This window comes from Linepithema humile, chromosome 5 (assembly GCF_040581485.1).
Source record: "Linepithema humile isolate Giens D197 chromosome 5, Lhum_UNIL_v1.0, whole genome shotgun sequence".
NCBI lineage: Eukaryota > Metazoa > Arthropoda > Insecta > Hymenoptera > Formicidae > Linepithema > Linepithema humile.
In genome coordinates, this window is record NC_090132.1 from 16760883 (window position 1) to 16774329 (window position 13447).

At 37.1% G+C, this 13447-nt stretch overlaps 1 protein-coding gene across 3 annotated transcripts in view; it reads right to left on the reverse strand.

Annotated features, from left to right (window-relative positions):
• Positions 1-13447, reverse strand: part of kay (transcription factor kayak) — a 30354-nt gene that overhangs the window by 5754 nt on the left and 11153 nt on the right. Inside the window, exon 1 of one of the 3 annotated variants that reach the window (XM_012362335.1) lies at positions 1854-2286. The exons of the other annotated variants lie outside the window; for them this stretch is intronic. Coding sequence (XP_012217758.1) covers positions 1854-1922 — 69 coding nt within the window. The 5' untranslated portion in view covers positions 1923-2286. Of the gene's footprint in view, positions 1-1853; positions 2287-13447 lie in introns of those variants that run through there. 3 annotated transcript variants of the gene reach the window in all.

Sequence of the window (13447 nt, forward strand, 5' to 3'; positions counted from 1 at the left end):
ACGCATATCCAGATAACAGTTGCAGTCATTCTCGCTCGATTTGCTCCGAAACGCGGCGGGAAGCGCGCAAAAGCGAACGAGCGTGCCCACCGCATCGCCGCCAGCGTAATTTTATACCGCGGAAAATAGATCCTCGCCTAGAGCGGCGCTTCCAGTGCGAAGACGATAAACTAATTGCGCGATCGAACCTGAAGAGCACGTTGTATCCACTTGCCACGCTATCGAGACCGAGATATCATACGATTAAATGATGATCGAGGATCATTTTAATGTATTTATAGACCTGTGTCATATTTCATATGAATTCCGATTATTGCGTATATAATTACATATATATTAAAAGCAAGCGACTAATAAATTTCTAATGTCTTCATCCCGCCATCATTATTTTATGTTCTGCATTTTATATTTTACATTTCAATTTTATATTTTGAATATATATATAATTTTTGAAAATATACGACGTAACTTTGTTAGAACGTCTATTACTGTTATAATTTGTAACCGTGCCAACGTCGAATTAATTGGCGATATTTGTTAGAAATGTTTCGTCGTCGTGCAGATTAATGACTGTCGCGTGTGCTAGTCTAATAATAATTGAAGCATTTTACATTTTTGTCGAATTCTTAGCAAATTATCTTCAGTTAAATAATTTCAAGAAAGTGTATGTTACAAAAATTTTAAATAAATTGACGATTCAACGAAAAATTAAAATACAACACATACAACAGTTTGTATATCCAACATAATATACGAATTAATTTCGAAATAAATTGTTCAAGGGCTATAAAAAAATTGATATAGATATGATTTTTATTTTATATATTTGTATATAAAATATACATCATGCTATATCAATTTTATCGAAATATATGATAATGAAAACGACGATATAAAAGAATTCCGAGTACCCGACAATTCATAGAATCTAAATGTATTGAATGATCAAATTCGCTTTAAAATCGAACCGATTACGGATTTTAAGAATATCCCTATCAAACTCCCCATCAACTGATCGCGTAAAACAATTCTCGGTACGCTTGCGATAGTTTCACCGAGGCGGGTGGAATTTCCAACGATATTGCACAATATTGCACAATCCCCCGCTCGTTCGCATCGCAATCATCATCCCGCATAAACCGGACTTGACCTCGCTTCGACACCAGGCGGCTTTCTCTCCCTCAAGTTCATAGTAATTACGAGAATTCGCCGCTCCGCATTACGCGCGATCGAACGACACATGATGACGGATTGACCTATCTAGAGCTTCACCGCGATCGGTGATTCGTCGAAATTAATCGAAGCGCCGTGAATGAAACCGTTCTCTCGTTGCGTATCTAACGCGCGCCAGCCGACGCGTTTATTTTCAGATCAGAAACGATCGTCCCGAAGATCCTTCTCGCCTCTTCGGAACCCTTTTCGACAAAGAGCCACTTTATTCGCGTCGCGTTCACGATCACAATGAGATCGAATATCGCCCCCATCAAACGCGCCCACATCGGAGTTTACACGAGCCGTCAAAGCGAATGGTAAATATTTTTCGAATGTATTGATCAAAGAATGAATGATATTAGATAGCAAACAACGATAATGTGTAGAGATTTCTTCACAGAATAAAATATCGTATAATTCATTTAATTATTCAGAGAGGCAATTGTTTAAATTGCACTATTAATTAATACAAAATATTGTTCACTTATTTGAAAAACATTAATATATTTGATCATCTTATGTACTCGTATACAAACATCTCTTGTTATTTATTTTTCAAGTACAAAGACTTATAGTTGGATGAAATGAAATATTTGGATATTCAGAAATCATCGCGCTTGTGAAACGATTTTCGCGATTACCTGCTGATAGAGCAGTTCCTGCGCGAGTATGTTTGCAATGTCGACTGGATCCATGGCGGTGGCTGCCATAACTTGAGCGATCGGTTATTCGTTCAATATTCGTTTGTTCGTCGTCGAAAATGTGACGGTGAGGTAGCGAAAAATATAACGGAAAGTCAAAAAAGAAAATGGATAAAGGAAAGGATAAGTTGCGGGATTGGAAAAATGGGGCTCGAAAGTAATGAATAAATGATATTTCAGTCGATCGTTCGTTCGTAGGAAGATCGTCGTTCGGGCGTCGGTGTGTGCGCTTCGCTTCTCTTATCTGTCTCGATCTCTCTTCACACCCCCTGTTTTATATTCACACCATCTTTATGCGCTCGTTTCGTTTCACTTATCGAAAAGTTCGTCACCACTGCGTCCTCCACCGACGCCTCTTTAACACTGAGCGAGCGACGCCGATGCCGCTCGTCGTGGCCTTACGCGACGACGAAACCTATCCTAAAAATAACCTTTGAATTTCGAGTATGTGCGCTTTGCGATGAACGCGACGAGGGGGAGAGAGAGAGAAGTAGGAGAGGGAGGAGAAAAATAACATTTTACAGCTTCGCCGATTTCACGTGCATGGACCATTGACCGCTTAAAAAATCATTATCCTTGTACACTTTACGAATATCGTGTTTAAAAAGCAATAGAATCAATCACAATTTAGATTGACGATTATAAAAATAATGAAGAAGACACGGGTGGAAAATATTTATCATAATTGTATCGTTAAAATAAAATATTTGTATAATCAAATATTTTATATTATTATGATTCCATAGACGTTTCAATGATACGCAGTTGTATCGATTACCAAGTATTCGCGATATAGTAATAAATAATTTCAATCATTGGCAATTCAGAGCTACAGAAATTTTGAAAATGAGACAACGAAGCGGCATTTCTGCTGACTGATGCTCGATCAATGGTTTTCCCGGTACACGCAAAATTCCCTATTACGCGGCCACCGTCTAAAAGGTCTTAATTAGCCCAAGATCTAAGTTTAACACCTGTGTAGAGTCGTTTGTCGTCGACGCCGGCTAGCGGATGCGTCGACTTGGACTAGTGCCAGAAAATTTCCCCGCCATCGACGATCTCAAGCGCAAAACGTTTCAATCTCGAGAGATCGAAAACGGCAAAAATTAATGATCGACTTAATTAATGTTTTTAGAAAACACGTTCTAAAAAAAAAACACGATATAAATAAAAGACAAAATCAAGACAAGATATAAAATTTACACATTTATAGATATGAAATCTCCTCTTGTGCGCTATTCTCTTCCACGTTATAATTTAGACGTTGTTTTTAATGTTCTGGAGAAATTAGCGAAGAAACGGAAGTTAAAAATGGTCGCGTCATGTTGGTTAAAGTTGTTTTATCTATCACGTTGAACATTTCCAGGATGTGGCTCTCGTATCGCGTTGTTAAAAAGTTGATGAAGCGCCACGATGAGTGTTTAAGTTTAAAATTGTTATATTTCATCATTTTACTATTAAAAATCTGGTAACTATAAATGCCAAATAGACAGCTCAATAAATTTAACATATAATTAAAATAATTATTAAATAAATTAAAAATTTGATTAACAAATTGAAAATTTCTGCGATAAATTTCAAAAGTTAATAACGATACATTACACAAGATACTATTATGCTAATTTCTGATGTTTATAACTGACGTATAATTTTGAATATTTGCTTGATATAATTTGCATTGATCAGGAAATCAATACTTGTTTGTATCAAAAACATGTTCCTTTTTATGTCATTGGAAAGAAGTCTGTATGAATATGAGATGGACATTCAAAACCAACCTTATCTCTCCTTGATGTGAAAACACGTGGTAGCCAGTTTATGATAAACAATCTTATGTTTGATCGGTCGAGCCTGTCACGGGCTTCGCCAACGTTAAACATACATCGCCGTAACTATTACGGTGCGTGAAAAATTGCCGTATACATGTTAACAGAGAAATTTAACAAAACACGGCTTTTCGAAATATCTCTAAGTTTTATGATTAAATTTTATTTGTATCATTTTTTATTTTATACTAAATTATTATTTCTAAAGTTAGTTTTTAAATTTCGTATCTTTTTACGTTTAAAATTCATATATACTTATTAAATATTGCTTCTTTCTGCGGTTATACACAGATATAGGTGGTTCCCAGTCTAGACAGAAACCTGTCTTTGTTATTGAATCGTTTTTTTTTATCGGATCGTGTTCGCGGTTGAAGATTAAACTCATTTTTATGCAATACAGCGCGTGTTTGCGTAACAGTTCCAATAAATCGACATCGACCGAGAGCCGCAATATTTACTAGTGTGTCTAGCGCATTTCCTCCCCCCTTCTGCCGCCTTTCATGCACACGGTTAATCATGCCACTGAATATTACGCGGAAAATAATAACGTAACCACACTCTAAGAGTAGTGTGCACTACGCGACCACCGACCGACAGAAAAAGTGCGGTCGAAAGCCGCTGCTGCGAGAGCGCAACCTTGGATAACAAAGGAAACTTCTATCTTTATCTCTGTTTTTGCTGTTTTTTCATGCTTCCGTTCACGGACCTTGATGCCTTCTCGACTTCGCAATGCATTTTCAAACTTTCAATACACATAGGAAAAAGTAATAAGCGGAATATAAATGTCATATTTAATTTAATTTTTGTATCTCGTATAAAAAAATATTTTAGCGCTAAAGCATTATAACTTTGCGAATTTAACAAATTTTTCATTTATAGCAATCGGTAAAAAATACCAATGAATAAATCATTTTTATCATATAACATTCGTGCGCATATTGCAGCAACTTTAAAGCGTTTTTCCGTCAATTGGAAGAAGATTTTCCTTCAACGATATAAACGTGTCGATGCCAATGGCATGCCGAGAACAAAGAATGTAAACATGATAACGAGCGCGCACAAGTGTGTTCTCTAATGCATTGCAACAGCACGGTTCTTTATAAAATGCGACGTATACAAAGAAAAGTATATATCATGTTTCAAGAAAAATGTCTGATTTTATGTACTATGCGATAAAAATCGGAAAATATGTAAAAAAAAGGGAAAAAATTTACTTCACAAAGCTTTCCTAAAAACTGAAGAAAGAAATACTCATTACATAAAATATATTTACTAAAAAAAGTTATCTACGTCAGATTATGCAACTAGTCAAGTGCAATGTCTAGTTAGTTTTATCGCATTCAGAGTAGGAAGAAGGAACTGAGCGAGTGCTGTTTGTGCGATATTCAGAAAAATACAAACGCACAACACGATGGGACTTCCCGGAAGACTACTCTCGTTGGATTGATATGTGGTTTCAAAAAATACATAAATATCGAATAATTTCACAATTCAAAATAGTCGAAAATTATTACTTTGACATATTTTTTTGAAGTTAATTAAGTCGTTACAAGAATTAGCAATGCTATTTACAAAATGCAATAAGAAACTTAATGCCAGATGAGATGATTATTACGCAGATGCAAGATATATCATTACATGCCGTGATTATACAGCATGATGTGACGTCAATCAGCGCGGCGATGTCATCATAAGTATATTTTTTCACAAATCGACAATAAATGAATAAATGAATACAGAGGTATCGCATGTTGTGCTAACAAACATTGCGTTCATGCATATTTCAACATAATTTCTCTGTTTTCTGAAATTGTTATAGAGTTTAACTATTGTATGTGAATTAAAAATAATTGCTATAAGTAATGATATATATTTTTTTGTACATATTAATTCTTTCTTCAAATACAATATTGTTGTTAATGTAATCATAATAAAGCATAATCTAGAATACATAGAAATTTGTGGAATCATTATGCGTGAAGAACGGTCAAGAGAGAAGTATAGGTTGTTTCATTATTCTAAAAAGTGCGCTTACGTGAACGACACGTTTTATGTGCACGAAATCAAACCGCGCGAGCTAAAAAACGACGAAGAAACATGGAATAGCGGAGCGATAACAAAAGTAGATGAACGATAATTATATTTTTTCATCGGACAAAGATCAACGCAAATGCATTTGGGATTTCCCAACATTGAGAATTCCTGCCGGGATAATGTACAAATTACGGTCAAAGCGTAAATGATGACAGCGATTAAAAGAGAATTGCTATCTGTGTGAAATAACTCTGTGATTACAACAAATTGCAACGATTACAGATCAAAGCCGCCATGATCGAAAACTGCCGCCAAACAGCTGGGAGCTTCAAATAAATTCATTATCAGTGCGCTACTAAGAACGCAATAGCGACGGATCGTGCAAGGACACGACGTGGAGGCATTTTTTTTGCGACAGCCTAAAATGGAAATGATTTTCGACTCACCTCGAACAACAAGCGACGGTCGGCCTCGTGCCTGTTCGTGAAACTATCGTCGATTCCAGCGACTCAACCTGAACTGATCGCGTTTCCTTTCACAGAAATGAAGCGAGGCACGCTCTGTGAGCGTTTCTGACAATCGTTTTGACGTCACACGCGAACGCGTGCGAGGAAACGTCGCCACCGCCGCCGACCTTGCGGTGAATTCGATAGGCCGCCTCTGTGAGCGAGAGGGAGAATAAGAGGAAAAAAAAAAGAGGAACAGCGAATACAACAAAGTACTTGCTGCACAACCGCGCCGAACGGCAGTCGCAGTGACACTGACAGTGCTTCTGTCATCGTGCTATCGCCACATGGTCGCGCGGTCGCGTTACTTCGACTATTCTCGGCTCCGTTCGACTCTTTCTCGAGAGGATTCCGCGTGTTCGAGCTGCCAGATTATCCTCGACCGTGCAGCGTAGCGGGTGACAGAGAGCGAGGGGGGAAACGCGCGCTGTCGGCACCGCACTAGTAGGGAGATACAAGGGATGACTTCATTGGAGTCTCGTTGTCACGCTTAAGCTACCACCAAACGGTGCGATGACAGCTATTTGCTGATCCGCTTTGCATACCCGCGGAAAAACGCGCTTCCCACCGCATAACTACAATCGAGGCGACCGTCCGCGATATATCCGCCATCCGATTGGCGCCAGTTGCGAATGAATCACGATTCGTCGTGACACGACGAATCATCGTACTGAGAAATGCAACATTGACCACGCGGCGTTGCGTCACGTGTACCCACTACTTCCTGTCTAGTATCGGTACCGAGATTCCGCAAATTTATTTCGGAGAAGTCACAAGATATAGAATGTATTTTGCAGAAGAAACTTGGAATCTTCGTGTCACGCGTATGTTATTATGTTTATGAAGACAAATTGTACGCAGAATTTAGCAACAAATATACAAATGAATGCAAAATACACGGAAAGGGCACAGCTCCGCTTATTTCCTGCATTTTCCAAAAATTTGCGGTAAAAAATAAATTAAAAAATATTAGAGTAATATTTTTTATGAATAAAGTTGTAAAATAAAAAAATATTACATGACACACATTAACAGATATTAAATCTACATCCTGTCAGTTCTCTTTCAAATCTCATTTAAATCATTTCGGCGCAACGAGTTCTTGAGACTGTGTCTAGGGCGCTTAATTGAAGTCTGGCCTTTCCTGAGGCTCGATTAACGATTATCATTGAGAACAGTAACTCGTTGTCGGTCACACGCCGCCCTTCCGTTATAGAACGTAGCTTGAAAGCTTTTTAGACAAGTATATTCTATGATCGCTCAAAAAACAAATTATTTTTAGTAAAAATAATAAAAAAAAAGAGAAAAATAAAAGCTTGGAAAAATTATACAAAAAATTACCATTATGTAAAGAAATACATATAGTAATAATAATTCATGTTCTATATTAAAAAAGTAATTAATTTAAGGGTTTTCTAAAAATATTAGTGTAATTCTTCGTTAGAAGGGTAGTTTTCCATCAAGAGACACAAGCAACACAAAAGTATTATTCTCTCTGTTGCTCATTGAATATCGAACAAAGACAGAGTGATACTTGTGTCCTTTGCTGGAAAACCAAGATAATTCTCTTTATGCCCATTTCCACCAATGTAGATTAATTTTAATCTCGGTTCAACTTATTCTTTATCTTTTTCTAGTTCTAAAGATTAGAAATCTTAATGATTAAAGTTCTAATTTCAAGCAATAAAAATCTCAAGATAAACGTTTTCCTACTTCGATTAGTTTCCATATGGACCTTTTGCGTCGCTCTCATGTAACGACAAAGTGCTTTGAACTGCTCCGCGAGAAGTCAATAAACACACAAAGATAAGCCCGGAGTGGTTCGGCTCGACTGTTTTTAGCGCTAAAGCCCGAGAACAAAGGCCAGCCGAGTACGCGATGCTGCGGAGTCACGATCAGAGGTTAACGACACTAAAGAGTAAGTCGTTTGCTCGGTAATTTTGGAAATTTCGCGCGCCGCGTCACGACCTTGTCTTTACCAACGAAATCTTGTGCCAAGATTTCGTTATTTCGGCAAAGCTGTCATAAACCCGCCAGATATCCACTAAAAATTGTTTAAATTGCAATAAATATATCTTTCCTAATTTGTTTTAATTTTATATTTAAAGTTCAATCAAGTCCAATCGAGAGTCAAATCAAATTAAATCAAATTAAATGAAATTAAATTGCAGTGTTATAATAATGCAAATTTGGAAATTTCGCATTTTATAATAATGCTTGCATCAATAAATTTCATCATAACTCAGACTAAAAAAATTGCGAACGTCTTCCTCGCGTTAACACTGTTTTGATTCAATATAATCATCTTTCGCATTAAACTCAAATTTAGTAGCTGCATGATACAAGTGAAATATTTTTTGAAGCGTAGATGATTTCATAAACATATCGTGTTTTTTGCTATCGCAGATAATACGCACGTATTATCGACCCCTCGTAACGTAAAGAAGTCTGATGAAACCAATGCTTTGGCCCAAGGCCGCACGATCGCTCACTTTTCACCAAGGATGATCGATTAGCTGAGATTCACTGATGCCGACATCGTGTAATATAGAGTAATGGAACTGATTGACTAGTAAATCATACTGTAATTATCGTAATATCCGTCAAGACTATCATGTCGAATTAATCATTTTCCATGATATTCTTAATTAATGTGATCACGTTTCTATATTGATTATGACGATCATTCGATTATGACGATGCTAGGAATGAAAGTTACCCATAATATTATATCGATGTGAATTGCAACAGTAAATAATTATAAAATAAACAATCGGAGGAAATCAATATAATTTTGGAGATTAATTTTCAATGGTATATGTAATCAATTATTGCATAATAATTACGTTTTTACGGCGATGATAAATATATTCGTTGTGTTAATTTCAATTTTTGAAGCATATAGTTAAAATGCAAAATAAAACACAATAATTATCGCAGTGTCTATTCTCACCAGGGAAAGTTTGTTATTAGAGAACGCGAAATACGTTTGTATTTCGCGGGAATTTGATCGATTTTTCAGAGTTATGAGAAGCTTTCAGAAAAAATATCCTGAGGTCGACTGAGTGCTAAGGACGAATGGAATGAAAAAAAAAGGACCTCCAGCGTAGAAGGAGAAACACTTTGAAAGCAGAACGGTCCGTAAATTCCTGACTACTGACGTAATCACTGAGGCATTTCCGACTGGTTGCACTCTTCGACAGTTGTTCTTCGGAAAGAAATACCTATATAATCGCATGCATAATGCGAGATAATGCGAGAGGAATCTCCAAATGTGGCTCACTTATTTCTTTTCCCACAAACTGATATGAAAAATGAATTACTTAAGAAACAGCTTAATTCTCATTTCATATGGTGTTTACTTTTAATATTATGACAAAAATCATTACATTTGACACTAAATATGTCATATTTGGCTCTGAATATGCGAAATTTCATGTCTTCATCATTTTTATGTTATCCCTCCTGATTACGAATTATCTATGTTTTCATTAGCAGGTAACAGTTGTGTGATTTCTCCTATGAAATCGATCTATCTTTTTTCTTACGAACTGGCGTGCGTTTTGTATGCTAAGTCACGCATCGGCATTATCTCCTTTGTCTTCCAACCGCCCACATTACGTATCAGTTAGTCTCAGAAAGTGCAGTTTGAACAATTTTTATGCTAATTTCCACATTAGCATATCGTAATCACAACAAAGGATTTTATCCGGTTACTTGACTCTAAACTTTCAGACTCTGGTCACATTTGATTGCATTAACATAAATATATTTTACTAAAACTTTTCAAATATAAAGGAGAAATTTCAATTCTGTTATTCATTCACTTTCCTTTCCGACCAATAAGAATAATATGCTCATCAGTATAATATTAAAAAATTAAAAGGGATAGCAAACCCTCTTTGCTATTTTATAAAATAGTCGCCCTTTATTCAAGTTCAATGTGATACTTCTGATGTTATAATATTCACGACTTAAACGTGTCATAAATTTTATAGGCTCTAGACGCCCTCGATACAATGGAATAATTAAATTTCCACTGTATTGTAATCCCCTCCCACGTCGCAAATGTGACGGCCTTTACACTAATCCATTTGATGATATCCGGACAGGTCGGCCCTTTGTGTCGCCTTCGGAGTTTTTTTTGTGGCCTTCGTGTCCGTCGCGAGCGCGGACAATAGTTCCACGAAATTGGATACGTTTATCCCACGCGTCATAACGCAGTCTTTAAAAAGGGACCCGCAGGGTTCTACGACCTCTTCGAACTTGCGAGCGCATCGCCCCGAATAGCCGGGCCAGTTTATCATGCCATCATGCTCGGGAGAGTTCGCTTTGAATTATAACCACGCCGCGGTTCCCGACTTCTCGATTCACCTATTTTTTTTCCTCTCCCCGCATGTGTTACAAACGTTCTCCGATCCGACGACGCGACGTGCTCTCAAAAGATCTCATCTCCACGAATTCTGTATCACGATTCTACGTACGTACAAAGAAAAATCCATTAGACGACGAATGGGCCGGTCGTTCCTACGCGACGGTTTATTATGTGGAAACGACCGTATTAGATATTCATTAGTAAATCGCTTCACGACCAGAAAGCATGATATTGTAAATTTAGAACGTTGCATTGTGGACAATGTTGGCATGCGCTCGAGATACACATGAGATGTTTACCTCGATATTCATAAATAATAATTAACTTGAACCGTCGTTTGATCAACAGAAAGTCGATTTGCTTAGCCAATCAATGAACGTCTCACTACGTTCTTCAAATATTCAAGTATAAAAAATTGGGCAAAATAAGAAATTGTTTAAATTAGACGTTTAACTTTATGAGTTGTATCTATCATAACTCACATTTAAAATTTCCTAAGTCTGCAGAAAATAAATTATATACGTGAGCGTTATCGCGCGCATTGAAAACTTTTTATTTTCTCGAAAAGGCTCGAGATCGCATCACAATACCTCCAGAATTTGAACTCTATTTTACGTTCTTAATGTCTGTAAAGTGTCCGCGACGTGCTCTTCCGGTAATCAAAGCGGTACTCGTTCGTACTAGGAACGGCGGGAGAGACGACAGGCTTTCGGTTGACGTTATTATAAGTAGATATAATCCAGCGCGTGACGCATGAGCGCGGCTTACTTATAATCCGATGTATATGTGTGTGAACCGGCCGGTAATAATATTATTACGCTAATCAGCCGCGCCGTCTCTTCGTCGGTCCCAGGTGAACCAAGGCGCAGTTAACCAACGCGATGCGCTTAACATAGGTGACGTATTGTATATTATCGACAGCGCGTTATGACCTTGCATAGCAGAAATTAACTCGTCAAGCGAAGCTGTGAGCGATAACACAATCGTACAAATAAACCATGTCGACTTCTGCCCTCTTGAACTTTATACGTGCGAATCGAGATTATCTGATTAGAAACGTGGGAAAGTTTTAAAATTATATAATATAATTTTTAAAAATTTGTACACTAAAAACCTAAGGATGCTTAACGAGAACTTGATGCTTAATGGAGAAGACAATTTTTAAATTGTGTATATTAACTTGTCGACTGAAAATTGAATTCAACGCTTTTTAATACGTATGTAAATATCGCGTACAAAGGCTAAAAGATTTTTATTATTCAAAAGCACTGTTTGTTATATGTTTTTCTTGATATGCTGAGCAAACGATAAGATAAAAATTAAACGCAAAGCAATATTTGCAGAGATATTTCAGCATCTAGACGGTATATTTTGCGATATAAAAAAACTCTCAAAGTACTTCTTCGGGAATGTAGGAAAGTTCGCAATATTGCGCAAAGAGGTCCAGCACTCACGTAAAGCATTCTCTCGGGCGAAAGTGTTAAGCCAATTGACGTCACTCATACGCAACATATCTTTCTGCGGAATCGACCTCCTTTCGAGGTCGACCACACCGGATCGCCAGTTCGTTATACGCCACAAAAAGTCCTTAGAATTCTGTCTTAGAAGAAGTACGACGCACGCGCCATTTCCTCTTTCGCAACCGGCGTCATAAAATAAATCGGGCGCGCAAAATGTTGCAACGAGGATCTCGGATAAATCGATGTGAACCTTCGGAAAATCTTTTCCTCCGAGAGAGAAAATTGTAAGTTATCTGTTTTATATCTTGTTCGTTTCATATTTAAAATAAATCCCTAAGATTATTAATTCTACACGGATGCTTTAAAATAAAAAATAAAATAAAACTAAATACAAAGGATATGAGTTTAAAAGAATTATTCTCGCGACGCGCATAATTAGCTTTCAATACTAAAACTGTGATCGGTATTTATTTCAGACTATTCTTCGATATTCCAAAACAAAGAAAAAAAAAAGAAGAAAGAAACTACTTTGACGAGAACCTTGAACAAGTTTTCCTCATCGACAGCTAATGACTTCCTGGAATGCGAAGGAGAGCCTTCGGCGGCGCGCAGATCTGTGCTAGTGCATCTGTGATGCATTCTTTTTTCCGGCAGTCTGTTTCACACGGGCGCAAAGCACAATCGGCATGTTACGAGACGTCGCGAATAATCATAGCCGACGTCGCATGTCACTACAAGACGGCAATGTGCACGCGACACGTGCGTGGATTTTCATTCATAAATCGCCGGCGGACTACGTCGCGATGACTCAACCGCGCCCCGCCTCTCGTAAGAAGCGAACTGAGATAAGCACGATAAAAAAAAAAAAAAAGGTAATAAAGGCTAAAAATTTCTGCACGCGGTCCTGTCAAAACGTTATCGCGCCGATGTGTGCATGACCTATATTTAAACAAAAATTAAATACTTAAGTCGCGTATGAGCAAAGTGTTAATCTTTAAAGAGGGCAGAAATAGATATTTTAACCTGAAAGAATAGATTGCAAAATAAAAAATCTTAAAAATAAAAAACTCAATGATAAATTAGAATAATATACTTTCTCTGTATAATTGATATAAAGCAAAATAAATCTTTTTTTTATTCGATGTATAGGAAAAATCTTGTTTGCGGACAAGAAATGTTTGTAACTCGGAAAGAAGAAATTTCAAACTTTATAAATACATTTCCGAAATCAGCAAGATACACTGCCAATGTTTGGTGACCTATTTCAGCAATAATTCGTAAAAATACAACGATATATTAACGGAGTTTACGACAAAAAGCATTTTTAAAATGG